Genomic DNA, 22313 nt, shown 5'->3' on the forward strand with positions numbered 1-22313 from the left:
TCTGGTCAGATGAGACAAAAGTAGAGCTTTTTAGGAAAAAGCATCAACATAGAGTATACAGGAAAAAAAAAGAGGCATTCAAAGAAAAGAACACGGTCCCTACAGTCAAACATGGCGGAGGTTCTCTGATGCTTTGGGGTTGCTTTGCTGCCTCTGGCACTGGACTGCTTGACCGTGTGCATGGCATTATGAAGTCTGAAGACTACCAACAAATTTTGCAGCATAATGTAGGGCCCAGTGTGAGAAAGCTGGGTCTCCCTCACAGGTCATGGGTCTTCCAGCAGGACAATGACCCAAAACACACTTCAAAAAGCAGTATAAAATGGTTTTAGAGAAAGCACTGGAGACTTCTAAGGTGGCCAGCAATGAGTCCAGACCTAAATCCCATAGAACACCTGTGGAGAGATCTCAAAATGGCAGTTTGGAGAAGGCACCCTTCAAATATCAGGGACCTGGAGCAGTTTGCCAAAGAAGAATGGTCTACAATTCCAGCAGAGCATTGTAAGAAACTCATTGATGGTTACCAGAAGCGGTTGTTCGCAGTTATTTTGGCTAAAGGTTGGGCAACCAAGTATTAGGCTGAGGGTGCCAATACTTTTGTCTGGCCCATTTTTGGAGTTTTGTGTGAAATGATCAATGATTTGATTTTTGCTTCATTCTCTTTTGTGTTTTTTCCTTGCAAGCAAATTAAATGAAGATAATAATACCAAAGAATTTGTGATTGCAATCATTTTCAGGAAGAAACTGAGTATTATCTGACAGAATTGCAGGGGTGCCAATACTTTTGGCCAGCACTGTATGTGTTTTTCTGTGGCTGGTCAAGAAGGACATACTATTATGTGTATACAGCTGAATGTTGACTTCTCTTGGTTTGGAAACAATAATGTTTGTTAATATGCTAATTACATATTGTACTAAAGCCAGCTAGTTGTTGATTTATAGAGCCCCCTGCTATACCAACTATGCAAAGTGATTACATGCAGAAACAATGAGACCTGAGCCCTGTGGAATAATATCATTCCTAATCTTTGACCTGTGGATGTGTACTTGAAAGGACGATTGTAACTATTTAAGGGACATATGCCTCTGACTGATCTTTGATTCTCTCTTTCGATTCTCACTGCTACAGACTCTTTAGGACATCAGCTTGATAGCATGGCTTCATCCAGAGAGACAGAGATTTGGATTCTGCATGATTCCGGCCTAAGAGTACACGGCCCTGACTGGAAGGATACAGATCTGCTCCATTGACTACCAGAGAACCCATGGTTACATTTGGGGAGACCAGGTTGGGACGATGAAGTCACCTGGCCCCATGGATATGTTGTTTGGGGTTGCCAGGTGGGAACCTCCGGTCACCTGGAACCCATGGAGACATTCGGAGAAGCCAGATTGGGACCAACCAGTCACCTGGCTCCATGGAAACTTTCGGAGAGGCCAGGGTGAGACCCTCAAAAGAGGGTTGCCACTTGTTGAGGTAGTTGGTTCTGGAAATCCCAAAGTCGTAGCTATTCTATTCCCAGACGGGCCAGCAAAAGGGTGGGACTGTGTAATTTTGCACCATCTTGGGTATTTGCTGGGACTGTTCTGTGTGTTTATTCTCCATTTGGTGGTTCAATAAAGTATTGCCACACTGTTTTACCCTCACCCTATGTTGTTTGAGTAGTATTACGCCCACGGAAGACCCTTTGTTTTCATAGGGAGATCAAAAGAAATCATATCCAACCCAATGAGTGTTGAGCCAACAAATATCTGAGGTGAAAAGTCAGCTATAAGGTAGGCCACCAATGGATAACCAGTAGGGTCCCTTGGAATCACTGCCAGACATTAGGGGTATAGTCACCTTTAGCTTTGATCTTTGTAATGACTGTTATTGATCCTTGTTGATCTGTTCCATTCTGAAATCGCTCATTAATTCTTTTCTAATTTCACTTCCTAGAGATTATGAAGTCACCATGGCACCGGCAGCAGAAGAAAGATACATGTACTTGGCGATATACATTATAACCATCGTCACGGGATTTCCCGCCAACCTCCTCGCCCTTCACGCATTCATTAGGAAGCTACGCATCAAAGCCACCCCCAACGCCATCCTGCTTTTCAACTTGACTATATCCGACCTATCATTCTTGACTTTCCTCCCGTTCAAAGTTACGGAGGTCTTCCAAGGTCAGTGGTCAATGCCATCCTTCCTCTGTCCCCTCAGTGGTCTCTTCTACTTCAGCACCATCTACTCCAGCACGTTGTTCCTCACTGCGGTCAGCGTGGAGAGATACCTTGGAGTGGCCTTCCCTCTCAAGTACAAACTCTACCGTAAGCCAAGTTATGCCGTGGCCATTAGCGGCTTCCTATGGGTCTGCTCATTTGCCCATTGTAGCATTGTCTATGTGACCGAGTACCACCAAGCTTCCAATGTCAGCAGTGATAGGTTTGTTTGCTATGATAACTTCACCGAGAAGCAGATGGAAGTTCTTCTACCATTTCGTCTAGAGCTGGGTCTCCTTCTGTTCTGCCTCCCCTTCTTTATAACCTGTTTCTGCTATGGAAGCTTCATTAGGATCCTAATATCTTCTCCGCACATCCACAAGGACAAGAAGCAGAGAGCCATTGGCCTGGTACTTACCACTCTCTGTGTTTTTGCAATATGTTTTGCCCCTTACAACGTCTCTCACTTGGTTGGATTTGTAAAGAAGGAGAACTTAAAGTGGAGGGAAAAGGCTTTACTCTTAAGTACGTTCAACGCGAGTTTGGACCCTGTCATCTTCTACTTCTCCTCTACCGCCGTCCAGCACTCTTGCAAAAGCTGCTTGACTAGGGTACACATTTGCCATCCCAGTCCAGCTCTACATAGGATAATGGACAAGCAGAGCATAAAATTGGGTCCTCCACAGGCTTCGGACAGCTTTAAGGACTGACCGTGATGTCTTATTTATTTGACTTGCACATCCCATTATTATTGTGTCGTAGTGTTGACCTTTCGAGACAAATGTTTTGGTAAGGGCATGATGTTTACATTGGGTTTTGCCAAAGGTCTCTATAGAGGAGACAGAATCTGTTAATACCACATGTCTTATCCTGAATCCGGAGGACTTGGCCCGTATTTGCATCTCTCAATTGATCCTCACTTCATGAAGGTAACCAAAAAGGAAGAGAGACATGGTATCAACTTGAGGTGGCCTTCATCGAAGCCACATGAGATGCCTCTATTATGATTATCCTTGGAATTTCCTTCAAACTTTAGGTTAGGGCTACCTAGCGACTTGTAGTCCTGCTTCTACTTTGTAACTACTAAACCTAAATGTGGTCACGTTGCGACCAGCACGTTGCTACTTCTAACACCAAACGTCAAAAATTCTCCAGTTTTCTGTATGACCATATTCACTATTATTAGTTGGCAACTGGCAGCATGACATCTACAATCCTAAAATTGCATGACCACAAGTCACCACGTAGCCCCAGCATTTATCTATCTTACACCATGGCACAGTCTTCTTTTATGTCATTGATGATCTGTTTCAGGGACCGAATAAATGATTATTCGGAGAAGATCAGACTTACAAATTGATTTCTATACATTCCAAAATTCCCAAGGTTTTGGCAATTGTCTAGACCACGGTACCAGAACCCACGATAGGACATATTCCAATACCGTGTCTGGGAGATTTGTTCCACTATGAGATTATATTATGTGTAATAAAGCTGTAAAGAATTGTGTTTCTGTGATTGTCCCCTTGTCCTCCTAAAGCCAAAAGCTTCAACAGCAGTTTCTCTCGCGACAGTTCCCCAAGCGTCTAATTTTTCATGAGATTACTCACAAAAGTGGTCTCGAAGGGATACAGTTTATATACATGGGCCCAAAATCGGAAGTTTTGTAGGCAACAGGTATGAGTTTAAAATGTGCAGTGCCTCTATCATATACAAAGCGAATGTTTATATACTGCCTCCATCCAGCTGTTGTTAGTGGTGTTATCTTGCCTATCTAGTCTCCAGCAGTACAAGAGAATGGACTATCTCTTTACTGTCTCCATTCTGCTTTTGCCAGTGGTATTTTCTTTGCCTATCTTACTATCTAGTCTCCGGCAGTACAAGACAGTGAAATCTCCCTTTTGCTGTTGTTATTGTAGTTATCCTAACTATCTTGTCTCCAGCAGTGCAAGAGAATCGAGTATCTGTTTACTGTATCCATTCTGCTTTGCCAGTGGTATTTTCTTTGCCTATCTAGTCTCCGGCAGTACAAGATAGTGGAGTCTTTGTACACACTCTTCCTTTTGCTGCTATTATTGTAGGTATCCTGACTATCTAGTCTCCAGCAGTATAAGAGAATGGAGTATCTATGTACTGCCTCCTTTCTGCTTTTGCCAGTGGTATTTTCTTTCCCTATCTAGTCTCCGGCAGTAGAAGACAATGAAGTGTTTGCACACAGTCTCCCTTTTGCTGCTGTTTTTGTAGTTATCCTGACTATCTAGTCTCCAGCAGTACAAGAGAATGGAGTATCTCTTTACTGCCTCCATTCTGCTTTTGCCAGTGGTATTTTTTTGACTATCTAGTCTACGACAGTATAAGACAGTGGAGTGTTTGTATACAGTTTCCCTTTTTGCTGATGTTATTGCAGTTATCCTGACTATCTAGTCTCCAGCAATTGAAGGCAGTGAAGTGAGTGTGTGTGTGTGTGTATAGTCTCCTTTCTATTGGTAGTGGTGTGTTATTGGCTCTCTAGTCTGCAGGGGTACAATAGAAAGTAGTGTTTGTATGTTGTCTTTTTATTGTGTGTCATCTTGCCTATCTAGTCTCTAGAAGTAAATAGAGTGGAGTGTTTGTAAGCCGTCTACCTCTTCCATAGTTATTGGTGTTATCGTGTCTATCTAGTCTCCAGTAGTTACAATAAAGTAGAATGTTTATATACAATTTCCCATCTGCTATTGTTAGTGGTGTTATCTCACCTATCCAGTCTCCAGCAGTACAAAAGAATGGAGCAGTCGTATTCTGTCTGTCTACTGCTATACTTAGTGATGTCATCTTGCCTATCTAGTTTTCAAGGGTATAATAGAGTGGAGTGTTTGAAAGCAGTCTTTAATCAATGGATAGTTGTGTTATCTTGCCTATCTAGTCTTTAGCAGTTATTATAAAGTGGAATGTCTGTACTTGAACATCCTTACTGCAATACTTAAGTGGTACTGTCTTGCCAATCTAGTTTCCAGTAGTACAAGAGAGAGGAGTATTTGCACTGTATCTGCCTTCTGAAATTCTTAGTGGTGTTATCTTGCCTATCTAGTCTCCAGCAGTACAAGAGAGTAGAGTATTTGTATTCTGTCCTCCTTCTGCTCTTGTTAGAGGTGTTACCTTGCTTAGCTAGTCTTCAGCTGTACAAAAGACTGGAGCATTTTATAGTCTGTCTACTTTCTGGTATTCTTAGTAGTGTTATCTTGTCTATCAAGTCTCCAGCAGTACTAGAGAGTAGACTATTTGCATTCTGTCTTTAAGCTATCATTAGAGGTGTTATCTTGCCATCTCATCTCAAACAGTAGAAAAGACTGGAGTATTTGGTATTCTGTCTGCCTTCTGGTATTCGTAGTGGCGTTGTCTTGCCTATCTAGTCTCTAGCAGTTACAATAAAGTGGAAAATTTGTACTCAGTATAACTTCTGCAATTCTTAGTGGTGTTATTTTGCCAATCAAGTCTCCATCAATACAAGAGAGTGGAGTATTAGTATTCTGTCTTCCTTTTACTATTTTTAGAGGTGTTATCTTGCCAGTCTAGTCTCCAGCAGCACAGAAGACTGGAGTATTTGGTATTTTGTCTACCATCTGCAATTCTTAGTGATATCATCTTGCCTATCTAGTCTTCAGCAGAAGAGACTGGAGTATTTGTATTCTCACATCTGCTATTATTATTGGTGTTATCTTGCCTATCTAGTCTCTAATACAGCAGACATAGTTATAATCCTACCCGCTAACATTCAGCTGAAAAGTGACGTGTCAACCAGTTAGAGACTATGTATTGTGCGCCCTCTAGTGGTCAGTGTGAAAATTATTTTTATAGTGGATAGTCAGAAAAGTCCTGTATAGCAGACAAATAATACTCCATTTCTGCTGTATTACATGGGGGGCGTTGTGTCAGCAGGATGGCGCTCCAGGTGGTACGGCCGCTCCCATGTACAGCGCTAAGTATCCGACATCTATCTTTTTGATCTTTTGTTCTCCGGCACAACAGGTGAAGCAGAAATGTATTTCATTACTGACCAAATACAGAAACATTGCTTCTTCTCCGGTCTCTTATTGCCTTTTAATGTGACCTTAGCAAGTAATGGAGGAAATTCTCCGGAGTGTCGGCCGCCGAGCTGGATTTGTAACACCAAGAACAGAGACGGCAAATTAGATTTTTCTGTGCACATCAGCAACCAGAGAGCAGCAGCTCCGGTGATTCATGGAAAGCGGAACGATAGGGAACATTTCCCCCGAAAATCAAATGATCGCCCGTTATCACATGTCCTCAGGTCACCTGAGTATGTCACATTAATAGAAAGGTGGAAGTATATGCAGAGCATCGCAGCTATAATAGAAAGTGGTCAGGATAGGCAGAGCATCGCAGCTATGATAGAAAGGTGTCATGACACAGAGCATCACAGCTGTGATAGAAAGGGGTCAGAACACACAGAGCATCGCAGCTATGATAGAAAGGAGTCAGGATAGGCAGAGCATCGCAGCTATGATAGAAAGGGGTCAGGATAGACAGAGCATCGCAGCTATGACAGAAAGGTATGAGGACAGGCACATCATCGCAGCTATGATGATAGAAAGGTATCAGGACACGCAGAGCGTCACAGCTATGATAGAAAGGTGTTAAGAAAGGCAGAGCATCGCAGCTATGATAGAAAGGTGTCAGGATAGGCAGAGCATCGCAGCTATGATAGAAAGGGGTCAGGATAGGCAGAGCATCGCAGCTATGATAGAAAGGGTTTAGGATAGGCAGAGCATCGCAGCTATGATACAGAGTTGTTAGGACAGGCAGAGCATCGCAGCTTTGATAGAAAGGGGTTAGGATAGGAAGAGCATCGTAGCTATGATAGAAAGGTGTCAAGACACGCAGAGCATCGCAGCTATGATAGAAAGGGGTCAGGATAGGCAGTGCATCGCAGCTATGATAGAAAAGTGTCAGGACACGCAGAGCATCACAGCTATGATAGAAAGGTATCAGGACAGGCAGAGCATCGCAGGTATGATAGAAAGGGGTCAGGACAGGCAGAGCATCGTAGGTATGACAGAAAGGGGTCAGGACAGGCAGACCATCGCAGCCATGATAGAAAGGGGTCAGGATAGGCAGAGCATCACAGCTATGATAGAAAGGTATCAGAACAGGCAGAGCATCGCAGCTATGATAGAAAGGAGTCAGGATAGGCAGAGCATCGCAGCTATGATAGAAAGGGGTCAGAATAGGCAGAGAATCGCCGTTATGGTAGAAAGGGGTCAGGACAGGCAGAGTATCGCAGCTATGACAGAAAGGTATCAGGACAGGCACATCATCGCAGCTATGATAGAAAGGTATCAGGACACGCAGAGCGTCAAGCTATGATAGAGAAGTGTCAAGATAGGCAGAGCATCGCAGCTATGATAGAAAGGTGTCAGGATAGGCAGAGCATCGCAGCTATGATAGAAAGGGGTCAGGATAGGCAGAGCATCGCAGCTATGATAGAAAGGGTTTAGGATAGGCAGAGCATCGCAGCTATGATACAGAGTTGTTAGGACAGGCAGAGCATCGCAGCTTTGATAGAAAGGGGTTAGGATAGGAAGAGCATCGTAGCTATGATAGAAAGGTGTCAAGACACGCAGAGCATCGCAGCTATGATAGAAAGGGGTCAGGATAGGCAGTGCATCGGAGCTATGATAGAAAAGTGTCAGGACACGCAGAGCATCACAGCTATGATAGAAAGGTATCAGGACAGGCAGAGCATCGCAGGTATGATAGAAAGGGGTCAGGATAGGCAGTGCATCGCAGCTATGATAGAAAAGTGTCAGGACACGCAGAGCATCACAGCTATGATAGAAAGGTATCAGGACAGGCAGAGCATCGCAGGTATGATAGAAAGGGGTCAGGACAGGCAGAGCATCGTAGGTATGACAGAAAGGGGTCAGGACAGGCAGACCATCGCAGCCATGATAGAAAGGGGTCAGGATAGGCAGAGCATCACAGCTATGATAGAAAGGTATCAGAACAGGCAGAGCATCGCAGCTATGATAGAAAGGAGTCAGGATAGGCAGAGCATCGCAGCTATGATAGAAAGGGGTCAGAATAGGCAGAGAATCGCCGTTATGGTAGAAAGGGGTCAGGACAGGCAGAGTATCGCAGCTATGACAGAAAGGTATCAGGACAGGCACATCATCGCAGCTATGATAGAAAGGTATCAGGACACGCAGAGCGTCAAGCTATGATAGAGAAGTGTCAAGATAGGCAGAGCATCGCAGCTATGATAGAAAGGTGTCAGGATAGGCAGAGCATCGCAGCTATGATAGAAAGGAGTCAGGATAGCCAGAGCATCGCAGCTATGATAGAAAGGGTTTAGGATAGGCAGAGCATCCCAGCTATGATACAGAGTTGTTAGGACAGGCAGAGAATCGCAGCTTTGATAGAAAGGGGTTAGGATAGGAAGAGCATCGTAGCTATGATAGAAAGGTGTCAAGACACGCAGAGCATCACAGCTATGATAGAAAGGGGTCAGGATAGGCAGAGCATCGCAGGTATGATAGAAAGGGGTCAGGACAGGCAGAGCATCATAGGTATGATAGAAAGGGGTCAGGACAGGCAGACCATTGCAGCCATGATAGAAAGGGGTTAGGATAGGCAGAGCATCACAGCAATGATAGAAAGGTATCAGAACAGGCAGAGCATCGCAGCTATGATAGAAAGGTATCAGGACACGTAGAGCATCGCAGCTATGATAGAAAGGAGTTAGGATAGGCAGAGCATCACAGCTATGATAGAAAGGTATTAGGACAGGCAGAGCATCGCAGCTATGATAGAAATGTATCAGGACACGCAGAGCATCGCAGCTATGATAGAAAGGGGTCAGGATAGGCAGAGTATCGCAGCTATTATAGAAAGGGGTCAGGACAGGCAGACCATCGCAGCCATGATAGAAAGGGGTTAGGATAGGCAGAGCATTGCAGCTATGATAGAAATGTATCAGAACAGGCTGAACATCGCAGCTATGATAGAAAGGTATCAGGACAGGCAGAGCATTGCAGCTATGATAGAAAGGTATCAGAACAGGCAGAGCATCGCAGCTATGATAGAAAGGTATCAGGACAGGCAGAGCATTGCAGCTATGATAGAAAGGGGTCAGAATAGAGAGAGCATTGCAGCTATAATAGAAAGGGATGGCATTGAGATGACAGGCTGGATCACAGCTGAGCGCTGCCATCCAGCATGCCATCCTTCAGAGACACTGCAGAGCGCAAGCATGCCAGCGCTCAGCTGTGATCCAGCCTGTCATCTCAATGCCATCCCAGCGTGGGAGAATTCTCCTGCTGAAGCGCTGAGTGCAGGAGAATTTTCCCACGCTGTCAGTGACGTGCATGAGGTGAGCTGAGTTCATTGGACATGACCTCGGCTCATCTTTATGCCGTCACAGCGAGACACTGTGGAGGGCAAGCATGCCTGCGCTTCTCAGTGTGTGCGGCATGGCAAGCTGGATGGCAGCTTTCGGCTGTGATCCAGCCTGTCATGTGAATGTAGCAGAGCTGGAGCCCTCGTGGGAATCATGGAAAGGTAAGGGTGAGGTTGGTTTATTATTTTACTTTTATTGCAGAAGACATTGGCTTCAGCTGGAATGGGTGTGACGGTAAGTATGGTTTAATTTAGAACAATAAAGAATTGTGTCTTTATTTCAATTAAAGGACTTTATTCTGGGTGTTTGTGTTTTTTATAACTTTGACTATGGGGTTAGTAATGGGGGTGTCTTATAGACGCCTCTCCATTACTAACCTGGGCTTGATGTCAGCTGGCATTATAAGCTGACATCAACCCCAGCCCTATTACCCCACTGCCACCGCTACAGGGCAGTGGGAAGAGCGAGGCTAAGTGCCAGAATTGGCGCATCCTATGGATGTGCCATTTCTGGGGCGGCTGACGGCTGGTGTTTCTAGCCTGGGAGGGGGCCAATATTCATGGCACCCTTCCTGGGCTATTAATATCAGCCCCCAGCTGTCTGCCTAGCCTTTGCTAGCTATTAAAATAGGGGGCACCCTACGTCATTTTTTGGGGGGGGTCCCCCATTTTAATAGCTAGTAAAGGCTAGGTATTCAGCTGGGGGCTGATATTAGTAGCCTGGGAAGCTCCATGGGTATTACCCCCTTCCCAGGCTTCAAACATCTGCCCCAGCCGTCTGCTTAACCTCCGCTAGAGACTAAAATTACGGGGAACCCCACGCCAATTTTTTTTTAATAAATCCTTTATTTTAACACTAAATGACAAGTACAGTAATCAACACTGTCACTGTACTTATTATATGTGACTGACATGTTTCTATCTATCTAATCTATGTGTGATTCTCTATTCTTTCTATTCTAAATTGTCGGGTACAGATGCTGAATTGCCGGCCGGCTTTTTTAAAGAGACAGTGCATGAAAACACTATTATTCTTTTTAATAAATCCTTTAACACTAAATGACAAGTACAGTAAGCTGAGCGCTGCCATCCAAGTATCGGAACTCAGTATCGGAACTCCGATACCGCGAATATCGGTCGATACCGGATATTTCAGTATCGGAATGCTCAACACTACCTGTGACCCCTTATAATAGTGACCATGCACCTAGTTATAATAATACAAACAGCCCCTGTGCTTTATTATAATAATAATAATGCCTCCTTGCTTCCCCATAATGACAACGACCCCCCATTGGGCCTCCCAGGGGAGTACATAGAAATAACAGGTCCCATAGAAAAAGTCCTATCACGTCAAAGAATGGCATATCTCCCACCTTTCCTAGAAACGGAGGATATGTATTGCAGCATTTACATTTATTTTCCCTCTAGTAAAGCCCCTTTCGTGACCCTCATAGAGTATTATGCCCCACATGGTATGATGACCCCACAAACCCTATACAAAGTATGATGCAGCACAGCACCCACATATTAAGATGGTCACCACATCCTCCCATACATTATGGTATTCAGCACAGCCCCTAATATACAGTAAGAGGTGAACAACAGACCCCTATATAAAGCATGATGTCCCTCATAACCACCCCATTAAATTTGATGTCCCCTTAATCACCCCATAAAGTATGAAGGTCACCACAGCCCACCACATAGTATAATGTGCCCCATAGACCTTGACAGTATAATGTCCACCACAGCCCCCACATAAGATGAAGATCCCCCACAGACCCCTATATACTATGATGGTCCCCCACAAACAGTCCTCATATAGTATCATGGTCCCCCACAAACAGCCCCCATATAGTATGATGGTCCCCCACAAACAGCCTCCATATAGCAAGATGATCCCCCACAAACAGTCCCCATGTAGTATGATGTCCCCCACAAACAGTCCCCATATAGTATGATGGTCCCCCACAAACAGCCCCCATGTACTATGATGGTCCCTCACAAATAGCCCCCCATATAGCAGGATGATCCCCCACAAACAGCCCCCATGTAGCATGATGGTCCCCCACAAACAGCCCCCATGTAGCATGATGGTCCTCCACAAACAGCCCCCATGTAGCATGATGGTCCCCCACAAACATCCCCTATATAGCAGGATGATCCCCCACAAACAGCTCTCCAAATAGCAGGATGATCCCCCACAAACAGCCCCCATAAAGCATGATGGTCCCCCACAAACAGCCCCCATATAGCAGGATGATCCCCCACAAACAACCCCATGTAGCATGATGGTCCCCCACAAACAGCCCCCATGTAGCATGATGGTCCTCCACAAACAGCCCCCATGTAGCATGATGGTCCCCCACAAACAGCCCCTATATAGCAGGATGATCCCTCACAAACAGCTCCCCATATAGCAGGATGATCCCCCACAAACAGCCCCCATAAAGCATGATGGTCCCCCACAAACAGCCCCCATATAGCAAGATGATCCCCCACAAACAGCCCCATATAGTATGATGGTCCCCCACAAACAGCCCCCATGTACTATGATGGTCCCTCACAAATAGCCCCCCATATAGCAGGATGATCCCCCACAAACAGCCCCCATGTAGCATGATGGTCCCCCACAAACAGCCCCCATGTAGCATGATGGTCCTCCACAAACAGCCCCCATGTAGCATGATGGTCCCCCACAAACATCCCCTATATAGCAGGATGATCCCCCACAAACAGCTCCCCAAATAGCAGGATGATCCCCCACAAACAGCCCCCATAAAGCATGATGGTCCCCCACAAACAGCCCCCATATAGCAGGATGATCCCCCACAAACAACCCCATGTAGCACGATGGTCCCCCACAAACAGCCCCCATGTAGCATGATGGTCCTCCACAAACAGCCCCCATGTAGCATGATGGTCCCCCACAAACAGCCCCTATATAGCAGGATGATCCCTCACAAACAGCTCCCCATATAGCAGGATGATCCCCCACAAACAGCCCCCATAAAGCATGATGGTCCCCCACAAACAGCCCCCATATAGCAAGATGATCCCCCACAAACAGCCCCATATAGTATGATGGTCCCCCACAAACAGCCCCCATATAGCAGGATGGTCCGCCACAAACAGCCCCCATATAGTTTTATGGTCCCCCACAAACAGCCCCCATATAGTATTATTGTCCCTCACAAACAGCCCCTATATAGTATTATGGTCCCCCACAAACAGTCTCCATATAGCAAGATGATCCCCCCACAAACAGCCCCATATAGTATGATGGTCCCCCACAAACAGCCCCCATATAGCAGGATGATCCCCCACAAACAGCCCCATATAGTATTATTGTCCCTCACAAACAGCCCCTATATAGTATTATGGTCCCCCACAAACAGCCTCCATATAGCAAGATGATCCCCCACAAACAGCCCCCATATAGTATTATGGTTCCCCACAGCACCCAAAAATAAATAAAAAATATTTATACTCACCTAATCCTGCCTCCTCATCCTCCTCAGCGTCCATCACCTCTTCTGTCCCGTCTCTCAGTGGACACTGGCGGTGCGATGCAGTGACGTCATCAACTGCCGATGTCACCTGCATGCGACGGCCTCCAGCAAGCCACCGGCTGAAGAGATGCCCGCGGCCCATCTGTGCAAGTAACCTGCGCTGCGTGTGAAGGGATGCCCGCGGCCCGCCTATGCAAGTGACCTGCGCTGCGTGTGAAGGGATGCCCGCGGCCCGCCTGCGCAAGTGACCTGCGCTGCGTGTGAAGGGATGCCCACGGCCCGCCTGCACAAGTGATCTGCGCTGCGTGTGAAGGGATGCCCGTGGCCAGCCTATGCAAGTGACCTGTGCTGCGTGTGAAGGGCTGCCCGCGGCCCGCCTGCGCAAGTGACCTGCGCTGCGTGTGAAGGGATGCCCGCGGCCAGCCTATGCAAGTGACCTGTGCTGCGTGTGAAGGGCTGCCCGCGGCCCGCCTGCGCAAGTGACCTGCGCTGCGTGTGAAGGGATGCCCGCGGCCCGCCTGAGCAAGTGACCTGCGCTGCGTGTGAAGGGATGCCCGCGGCCAGCCTATGCAAGTGACCTGTGCTGCGTGTGAAGGGCTGCCCGCGGCCCGCCTGCGCAAGTGACCTGCGCTGCGTGTGAAGGGATGCCCGTGGCCAGCCTATGCAAGTGACCTGTGCTGCGTGTGAAGGGCTGCCCGCGGCCCGCCTGCGCAAGTGACCTGCGCTGCGTGTGAAGGGATGCCCGCGGCCCGCCTGAGCAAGTGACCTGCGCTGCGTGTGAAGGGATGCCCGCGGCCAGCCTATGCAAGTGACCTGCGCTGCGTGTGAAGAGATGCCCGCAGCCCGCCTGAGCAAGTGACCTGCGCTGCGTGTGAAGGGATGCCCGCGGCCCGCCTGCGCAAGTGACCTGTGCTGCGTGTGAAGGACTGCCCGCGGCCCGCCTGCGCAAGTGACCTGCGCTGCGTGTGAAGGGATGCCTGCGGCCCGCCTGTGCAAGTGAGCTGGGCTGCGTGTGAAGGGATGCCCGCGGCCCGCCTGCGCAAGTGACCTGCGCTGCATGTGAAGGGATGCCCGCGCCCGCCTGTGCAAGTGACCTGTGCTGCGTGTGAAGGGATGCCCGCGGCCTGTGCAAGTGACCTGCGCTGCGTGTGAAGGGATGCCCGCGGCCTGTGCAAGTGACCTGCGCTGCGTGTGAAGGGATGCCCGCGGCCCGCCTGAGTATGTGACGGAGCCTTCGGCTCTGTGCTCCGTCACATTTGCTAATAGCAGTTAATGAGGCCCACTGCCAGAACGGCCCATCTGGCATTTGCCAGAATTGCCAGATGGTCAGTCCGGCCCTGGGGGGCTCCAAGTAGTTATGGGGGAGGAGGACAAAAATAATTTTATTATTTAACTCTTTATGTCAAACATTATATCAGAAAAGCAGTCCGCCTTCTTCCCCTATAGAGAAAAAGCAGGGGAAAAAAGCAGCAACAAACTTAGAACCAGAAATTGACACAGCGCTAAAGGGAGAAATTTAACGATGTAAATGTTCGGATGAATGTTTGATTTGGAGGGTTACACCGTATGAAATATGGCGCAGAACAACCGTCTACAACACTTTTAATAGCACATTGTAATATCATATTAAGCAAAGGCTTCTACAATAACAGGCACAGAAAATATAAATTTAGAGTCCGAGATGCGATCATTTCCGGAGACCGGGAGGCCCGGGAGGCCCGAGTATAGGGGACTGCGAAACTAAAGAGATAGATAAAGAAGAGAATCAAAGAACAAGAAAAATAAAGATACAAAAAAATCTAAAATATAATTTTAAAGGGGAATTCCAACCTCATATCATAAGATTTGATATCACTTTATGATTGGTGGGGACCCTCACGGATCCCCTTGCCATATTTTCCTGCAGAGCGGAGCCCGGCCACTTGTTATGTGAGTGGGACCAGCTGCAGTTCCCTGCACAGCCAGGTGGTGGCACTCTACAGGGAAACCAGTGAGGAAGCCATAGCACTGAATCAACCCTGCGGCCTCTTTATTCTTAGAATCAGCAGGGGCCCCCAAGGTCGGACACCCACCAATCATTAAGTAATGGCATATTCTAGCAAGCTATAACATTACTTTATTAAATGGGAATATCCCTTTAAATTGAATTTCTATTATAAAACACAACTTGTCCATAACTTTATAGAGAATCTGAAATTTTGCTTCCACGTGGATGAATTTACTCACATCAGTAAGGAATGTCTCGGATTTTCACTTTTCTCATTTGATTTTGCATCTCTTAAGCACTAGAAAGTTGGAAAAAAAGTGGAAAAAAACACACAATGCATCTATCAACAGCAAAAAGGCCATGACTCTTAAATTTCCTTCTTGAAACTTTCTCAGAAATATATATAATAAAATGGAAACTTAGCAGAGAAATATGCTACTTCTCCACTTATGAGCCACTTCTTCTCCCGCGACTGAACACTCTGAAAAACACTCTGAAAAACTACTTTCTAGTAAGTGTTTTATCACACCCAGAGCTGGACTCACAGCTACACTGCTCAGTGCTGTTGTATAATGTCCTCCATGCTGCTGTTTTCTAGTATTTTATGACAACCACTGCTGCAATCAAAACTATACTGCTCAGTACTGCTGTATAATGTCCTCCATGCTGCTGCTTTCTAGTAAGTATTTTATCACACCAGAGCTGAATTCATGGCTACACTGCTCAGTTTTGTTGTATAATGTCATCCATGCTGCTGCTTTCAAGTAAGCGTTTTATCACACCCAGAGCTGGATTCACAGCTACACTGCTCAGTACCGTTATATAATGTCCTCCATCCTGCTGTTTTTTAGTAAGCTTTTTATTACACCCAGAGCTGGATTCACAGCTACATTGCTCAGTACTGCGGTATAATGTCATCCATCCTGCTACTTTCTAGTAACTAGTAAGTATTTTATCACACCCAGAGCTGGATTCACAACTACACTGCTCAGTACTGCTGTTTAAGGTTATGTATATTGCTGCTTTCTGGTAAATATTTTATCACATCCAGGGCTGAATTCACAGCTACACTGCTCAGTACTGCTGTATAATGTCTGCCATGTTGCAAATTATGAATTTGTGCTACATAAAGGAAGGAGAGCAGGAATCCCTCATATCTGTGTGTGCTGTGTATGGGAGTCATCATAGCAGAAAGTCTCCACCCAGTAGCACAGAGACAACTGAAAATGAAAGGCAGAGCCTGCAGAGGGGAAAATTGGTAATAAATGCAAGATACAAGTCATAAAATTGCCAGAAAGGGTGTCATTCCTCATGAACCCACCACAGTTTATTCTGAAAAGCTACGAGAAAGGGCAGGTAGGCGTGAAGAAAGCACTAAACACAACTTACCTGTGAGAAGAATACCGATTGTCAGACCAAATATCAGAGCAATTTTAAAAATATTCAGATACTCAACAAGCTGATATTGAGTTACTCCGAACTCCGAAAGATCTATAAAGATTAATGCATAAAAAAAAACAAAAGGAAAAAAGAAAGAAAATTAAAAAATGACGAAATGGTGAGAACGAAAGCTTTAAAAAAATAAAGACTTGAAGAAATGAAAACGAGATACATTGAAAAGAAGATAGAAAAAAAAAAGGAAAAAAGTAAGAATCAAAGAATATAAGCAATAAAAAATAGACTAAAATAAATAAATAAAAATTAGATTCATGAAACAGAAAATAACAAATGTAAAAAATCTAAGAATAAAAGCAATAAAAAAATTAGACTAAATAAATATTAGATAGATTTAAAAATAAAATGAAAAAAATTGTAAAGAATCAAAGAATAAAAGCAATAAAATATAAAGAGTCAAAAATAAAGAAATAAATGAAAATTAGAAAAATGAAACAGAAAATAACAAATGTCAAAAATCAAAAAATAACAGAAATAAAGAATAAAGACAAAAGAAAGAAAAATTAAATACATTAAAAAGAAAATAAAAAATTTGTGAATAATCAAAGAATCCAAGCAATAAAAAATAGACTAAAGAAAATAAATAAAAATAGATAAATGAAACAGTAAATAACAAAAGTCAAGAATCCAAAAATAAAATCAATAAAAAATAGACTAAAATAAATAAAAAATAGATACGTTAAAAAGAAAATAAAAAATGAAAAGAGTCAAAATATCCAAGCAATAAAAATAATGAGACTAAAAAAAGAAAGAAATATTAGACGCAAGAAACAAAAAATAATAAATGTCAAAAATCCAAGAATAAAAGCAAAAAAAAAATTAGACTAAAATAAATAAAAATTAGATACATTGCAAAAAAATATCTGTCGGCAATCCAAAAATAAAAAAAAAATAATGAAATAAAGATCCAAGAATAAAAAATAAAGAGAATAAAAATAATAATAATAAATCAAAACTAGATACAGTAAAGAATAATATAAAAAGTATCAAGAATCAATGAATTAAAGCAATAAAAAATAAAGAAGCTAAAATAAAAAAATAAATAAAAATTAAACACATGAAATAGAAAATAACAAAAGTCAAGAATTCAAAGATAAAATAAAAATAGACTAAAATAAATAAATAAAAATGACATACATACATACAAAAAAAATCTGCCAACAGTCCAAGAATAAAAAAATAAAGAGACTAAAAATAAATACAAACTAGATACATATAAAAAGTATAAAGAATCAAAGAATAAAAGCAATAAAAAATAAACTAAAATAAATATTAGACACATAAATAAGAAAATAAAAAAATGTCAAGAATGCAAGAATTAAAAATAGACAAAAATAAATAAATAAAAATTAAATACATGAAATAGAAAATAACAAAAGTCAAAAATCCAAGAATAAAATAAAAAATAGACTAAAATAAATAAATAAAAATTACATACATATAAAAAAAAATCTGCCAACAGTCCAAGAATAAAAAAAAATAATGAGACTGAAAATAAATAAATACTAGATACAAGCAATACAAAATAGACAAAAATAAATAGAGTACATACATGTAAGAAGGATCTGCTGCCATCTACAGGCAAAACACAGGTATTACATCCAGAAATCAGCTGACTTTGACTCACCGTGAGAGTAGTTGGCATATAATGGTGCCTCAAGAGATATATGGTGGACAATGCAGGAAACTGTCAGCAAGTTGGTTCTAAAGCTTAAGGGTAGGACAAGGTGACGAGTAGCTTGATAGTCGCCACGTTCTGACTTCCATATTTCTACAGGTCCAGGATCAGGAATGTCAGCGTCATTGCGGTGCCAGGTGACAGCAATGCCCGGGGGGTAGTAGCCGGATGTTTGGCAGGTCAGGGCTAGGACTTCTTGTGACTTGGTGGCCACTTTCAGGTAAATCTCTGGGGGTGAAGGACGAGCTGAGAGTGGAAAATGCAATAGATAAGATGATAATGGGGAGAGTGGGAGTAGTAGTGAGGATGAGCAGATAATGACGCACCGTGGACCGTGAGGCTGGTGCCGGACCCCGGCTCCTCCGCCTTCTCCCACATGTGCACCTTGCAGAAGTAGATGCCGGCATCTTCCCCGGTGACATTGCTGATGACCAGCGAGGCGTCTCCATCACTCAGGAAAGTCTTTGGACGGGCGAGAGAGAAGCGGCCCCTCAGGGGCACCACCCAACTGCTGCTCATGTTCCCATCCAGTTCGGCTTTGTGCCAGGACACGGCCCCTTTACCATTAGATTCGAAGGAGAAGAAGCACCCGAGCCTGGCGTGCTGCCCCCGAGAGACCACCAGAGATGGCGGAGACTGGTGCACTCTCAGGTCAGACGTCTCTGCGGTGAGAAATCACCGGTTACCAGATTCACCAAAAAACTTAGTGAGGAACATAAAAGTGCAGAAGAATCATAGCGGAGAAAATATTACTCTCCTGGCTCCAGCGAAGGGAGCTGAGACCACCGTCTGCTGCGACCACCGTCTGCTAAAACCACCACCTGCTACAACCATTGTCTTCTACGACCACCCTCTGCTGCAACCACCGTCTACTGTGACCACCCTCTGCTGCGACCACCATCTGCTACGACCACGGTCTTCTGCGACCACCCTCTGCTGCGACCGTCTGCTGCGTCCACCGTCTGCTACGACGAACGTCTGCTGCGACCTCCGTCTGCTGCGACCACCCTCTGCTACGACCACCACCTGATACGACCACGGTCTTCTGCGACCACCCTCTGCTGCGGCCACCATCTACTGTGACCACCATCTGCTACGACCACGGTCTTCTGCGACCACCCTCTGCTGCGACCACCGCCTACTGCGTCCACCGTCTGCTGCGTCCACTGTCTGCTACAACACAGCTGCGACCACCTCCTGCTGTGACCACCGTTTGCTGCGACCACCCTCTGCTGCGACCACCTTCTGCTACGACCACTGTCTGATGCGACCACCGTCTGCTGCAACCACCGTCTACTGTGACCACCCTCTGCTGCGACCACCATCTGCTACGACCACGGTCTTCTGCGACCACCCTCTGCTGCGACCGTCTGCTGCGTCCACCGTCTGCTACGACGAACGTCTGCTGCGACCACCGTCTGCTGCGACCACCCTCTGCTACGACCACCACCTGATACGACCACGGTCTTCTGCGACCACCCTCTGCTGCGGCCACCATCTACTGTGACCACCATCTGCTACGACCACGGTCTTCTGCGACCACCCTCTGCTGCGACCACCGCCTACTGCGTCCACCGTCTGCTGCGTCCACTGTCTGCTACAACACAGCTGCGACCACCTCCTGCTGTGACCACCGTTTGCTGCGACCACCCTCTGCTGCGACCACCTTCTGCTACGACCACTGTCTGATGCGACCACCGTCTGCTGCGACGATCTGCTGCGGTCACCCTCTGCTGCAACCACCGTTTGCCGTAACCACCGTCTACTGCAACCACCATCTGCTGCGACCACCGCCTACTGCGACCACCCTCTGCTGCGACCACCATCTGCTGCAACCACCGTCTACTGCGACCACCCTTTTCTGCGACCACCCTCTGCTGCGACTGTCTGCTGCGATCATCCTCTGCTATGACCACCCTCTGCTGCGACCACCCTCTGCTGTGACCACCGTCTGCTGCGGCCACTGTCTACTGCGACCACCCTCTTCTGCAACCACTGTCTGCTGCGATCATCCTCTGCTATGACCACCCTCTGCTGCGACCGTCTGCTGCGACCGTCTACTGTGACCACCCTCTTCTACGACCACCCTCTGCATCACTGTGCCAGCTCTGCTATAATAAACTCTGCTACATCACTGAGTCCACTCTACTATGCAGCTGGGTCAGCCCCTGCTTTGAGCCTTTTTCTCCAGTTCCTCAACATAACTGTGTTACTTCGCTGGACCTGCTCTGCTACTGAACCCGCTGCACACTCAGCTCTGCTACTCTGCTCTGCTGCCGCGGCCTCCATTGTTCCAACCAAACCATTGTTCTGCAGAAATATCTGTCTGTGCAAAATAAAGATGGCTCATCCGGACCTGGGGCTTCGAGGATGTCACCCTGGTCACCATCAGACCCCCCGCCGGCACCAGTGCCCCCCGCTGGATAACACCACTCACCTGCCGGCAGCCACGGTACCAGGAGCAGGATCCGGATAGTGATCGGCGTCTGATCCATGATGCTGAATATTTTGTAAATCCTCCATCAGCGAAAAAAAAAATATTGTAGCCCCCAAGTTTGGGGTGCGGGGGAGTTGTGTAATTGGAAATGGGTGGGCTGCCATCGCTGAACACGTCTACTGTGGTCTGCAATCTGCAGCGCAGTTCTGCTGACGCCGCCATTATCAGACCAAAACCCAATTTCTAAGACACCACAGGGGCTAAAGATTTATGTCAAGTTCTTACACAACCGAAAACCTGACGGGAAATGCAGACCTTAAATGGTTAATAGGCTTTCTGCAATTGTGGCTTTGTTACACTGCAGCTCAAGCGAACGAACAACGCTGAGGTGTAAAGTATGGGGGACTGGAAAAGCAGTCAGAACCTGAATGGAGTTGAGGGTTCGTAAGATGCCAATAGACAATGCAACAAAGCTGGTGTCAGTTATGTAGTGTAAAGCATGGTGGATGGGGTGGTTTTCAGGCTTCATAAGATCCCGGCAGACAATGCAACAAAGCTGGTGTCAGTTGTGTAGTATAAACCATGGTGGATGGGGTGGTTTTCAGTCTACATAAGATCCCGATACACAATGTACCAAAGCTGGTATCAGTTATGCAGTGTAAAGCATGGTGGATGGGGTGGTTTTCAGGCTACATAACATCTCAATAGGCAACACAACAAAGCTGGTGTCAGTTATGCAGTGTAAAGCATGGTGGATGGGGTGGTTTTCAGGCTACATAACATCTCAATAGGCAACACAACAAAGCTGGTGTCAGTTGTGCAGTGTAAAGCATGGTGGATGGGGTGGTTTTCAGGCTACATAAGATCTCAATAGGCAACACAACAAAGCTGGTGTCAGTTGTGCAGTGTAAAGCATGGTGGATGGGGTGGTTTTCATGCTTCATAAGATCCCGATAGACAATGCAACAAAGCTGGTATCAGTTATGCAGTGTTAAGCATGGTGGATAAATATGGCAGCGGCTGCTTTCTGATAAAGACAAGAGGCGGATTTCACACTTGACAAGACTCCCAACAATGAAGTTTAGCTAGGAGACTCTGAACACAGGAGCAAGACACAGAAGCGAAACACAGGAGCGAGACACAGGAGCGAAACGCAAGGAACGAAACACAGGAGCGAGACACAGGAGCGAAACGCAAGGAGCGAAACACAGGAGCGAGATACAGGAGCGAAACGCAAGGAGCGAAACACAGGAGAGAGATACAGGAGCGAAACGCAAGGAGAGAAACACAAGAGAGAGACACAGGAGCGAAACGCAAGGAGCGAAACACAGGAGAGAGACACAGGAGCGAAACGTAAGGAGAGAAACACAGGAGCGAGACACAGGAGCGAAACGCAAGGAGCGAAACACAGGAGCGAGACACAGGAGCGAAACGCAAGGAGCGAAACACAGGGGAGAGACACAGGGGAGAGACACAGGAGCTAAACGCAAGGAGCGAAACACAGGAGAGAGACACAGGAGCGAAACGTAAGGAGAGAAACACAGGAGCGAGACACAGGAGCGAAACGCAAGGAGCGAAGCACAGGAGCGAGACACAGGAGCGAAACGCAAGGAGCGAAACACAGGGGAGAGACACAGGAGA

General features: G+C 45.8%; 2 protein-coding genes across 2 annotated transcripts in view; one reads left to right on the top strand and one right to left on the bottom strand.

Annotated features, from left to right (window-relative positions):
• LOC141173001 (free fatty acid receptor 2-like) overlaps positions 1–3631 on the top strand; it is a 55904-nt gene extending 52273 nt beyond the window's left edge. Inside the window, exon 2 of the mRNA XM_073657618.1 lies at positions 1940–3631. Coding sequence (XP_073513719.1) covers positions 1956–2915 — 960 coding nt within the window. The 5' untranslated portion in view covers positions 1940–1955 and the 3' untranslated portion in view covers positions 2916–3631. The remainder of the gene's footprint in view (positions 1–1939) is intronic.
• An 11069-nt stretch (positions 3632–14700) lies between these two features.
• Positions 14701–21193, bottom strand: LOC141171991 (natural cytotoxicity triggering receptor 3-like). Its single transcript, XM_073655747.1, has 6 exons — positions 20673–21193; positions 18562–18897; positions 18185–18481; positions 16492–16593; positions 15342–15400; positions 14701–14855 (listed from the first exon to the last, which is right to left on the bottom strand). The coding sequence occupies exons 1-5, from the start codon at positions 20728–20730 to the stop codon at positions 15375–15377; spliced, it is 819 nt and encodes a 272-aa protein (XP_073511848.1). The 5' UTR covers positions 20731–21193; the 3' UTR covers positions 14701–14855; positions 15342–15374.
• Between the last annotated feature and the right edge of the window lie 1120 nt (positions 21194–22313).

Source organism: Phyllobates terribilis, unplaced genomic scaffold (genome assembly GCF_046119375.1).
Source record: "Phyllobates terribilis strain yellow unplaced genomic scaffold, ASM4611937v1 Scaffold_12__6_contigs__length_324123572, whole genome shotgun sequence".
Classification (NCBI taxonomy): domain Eukaryota; kingdom Metazoa; phylum Chordata; class Amphibia; order Anura; family Dendrobatidae; genus Phyllobates; species Phyllobates terribilis.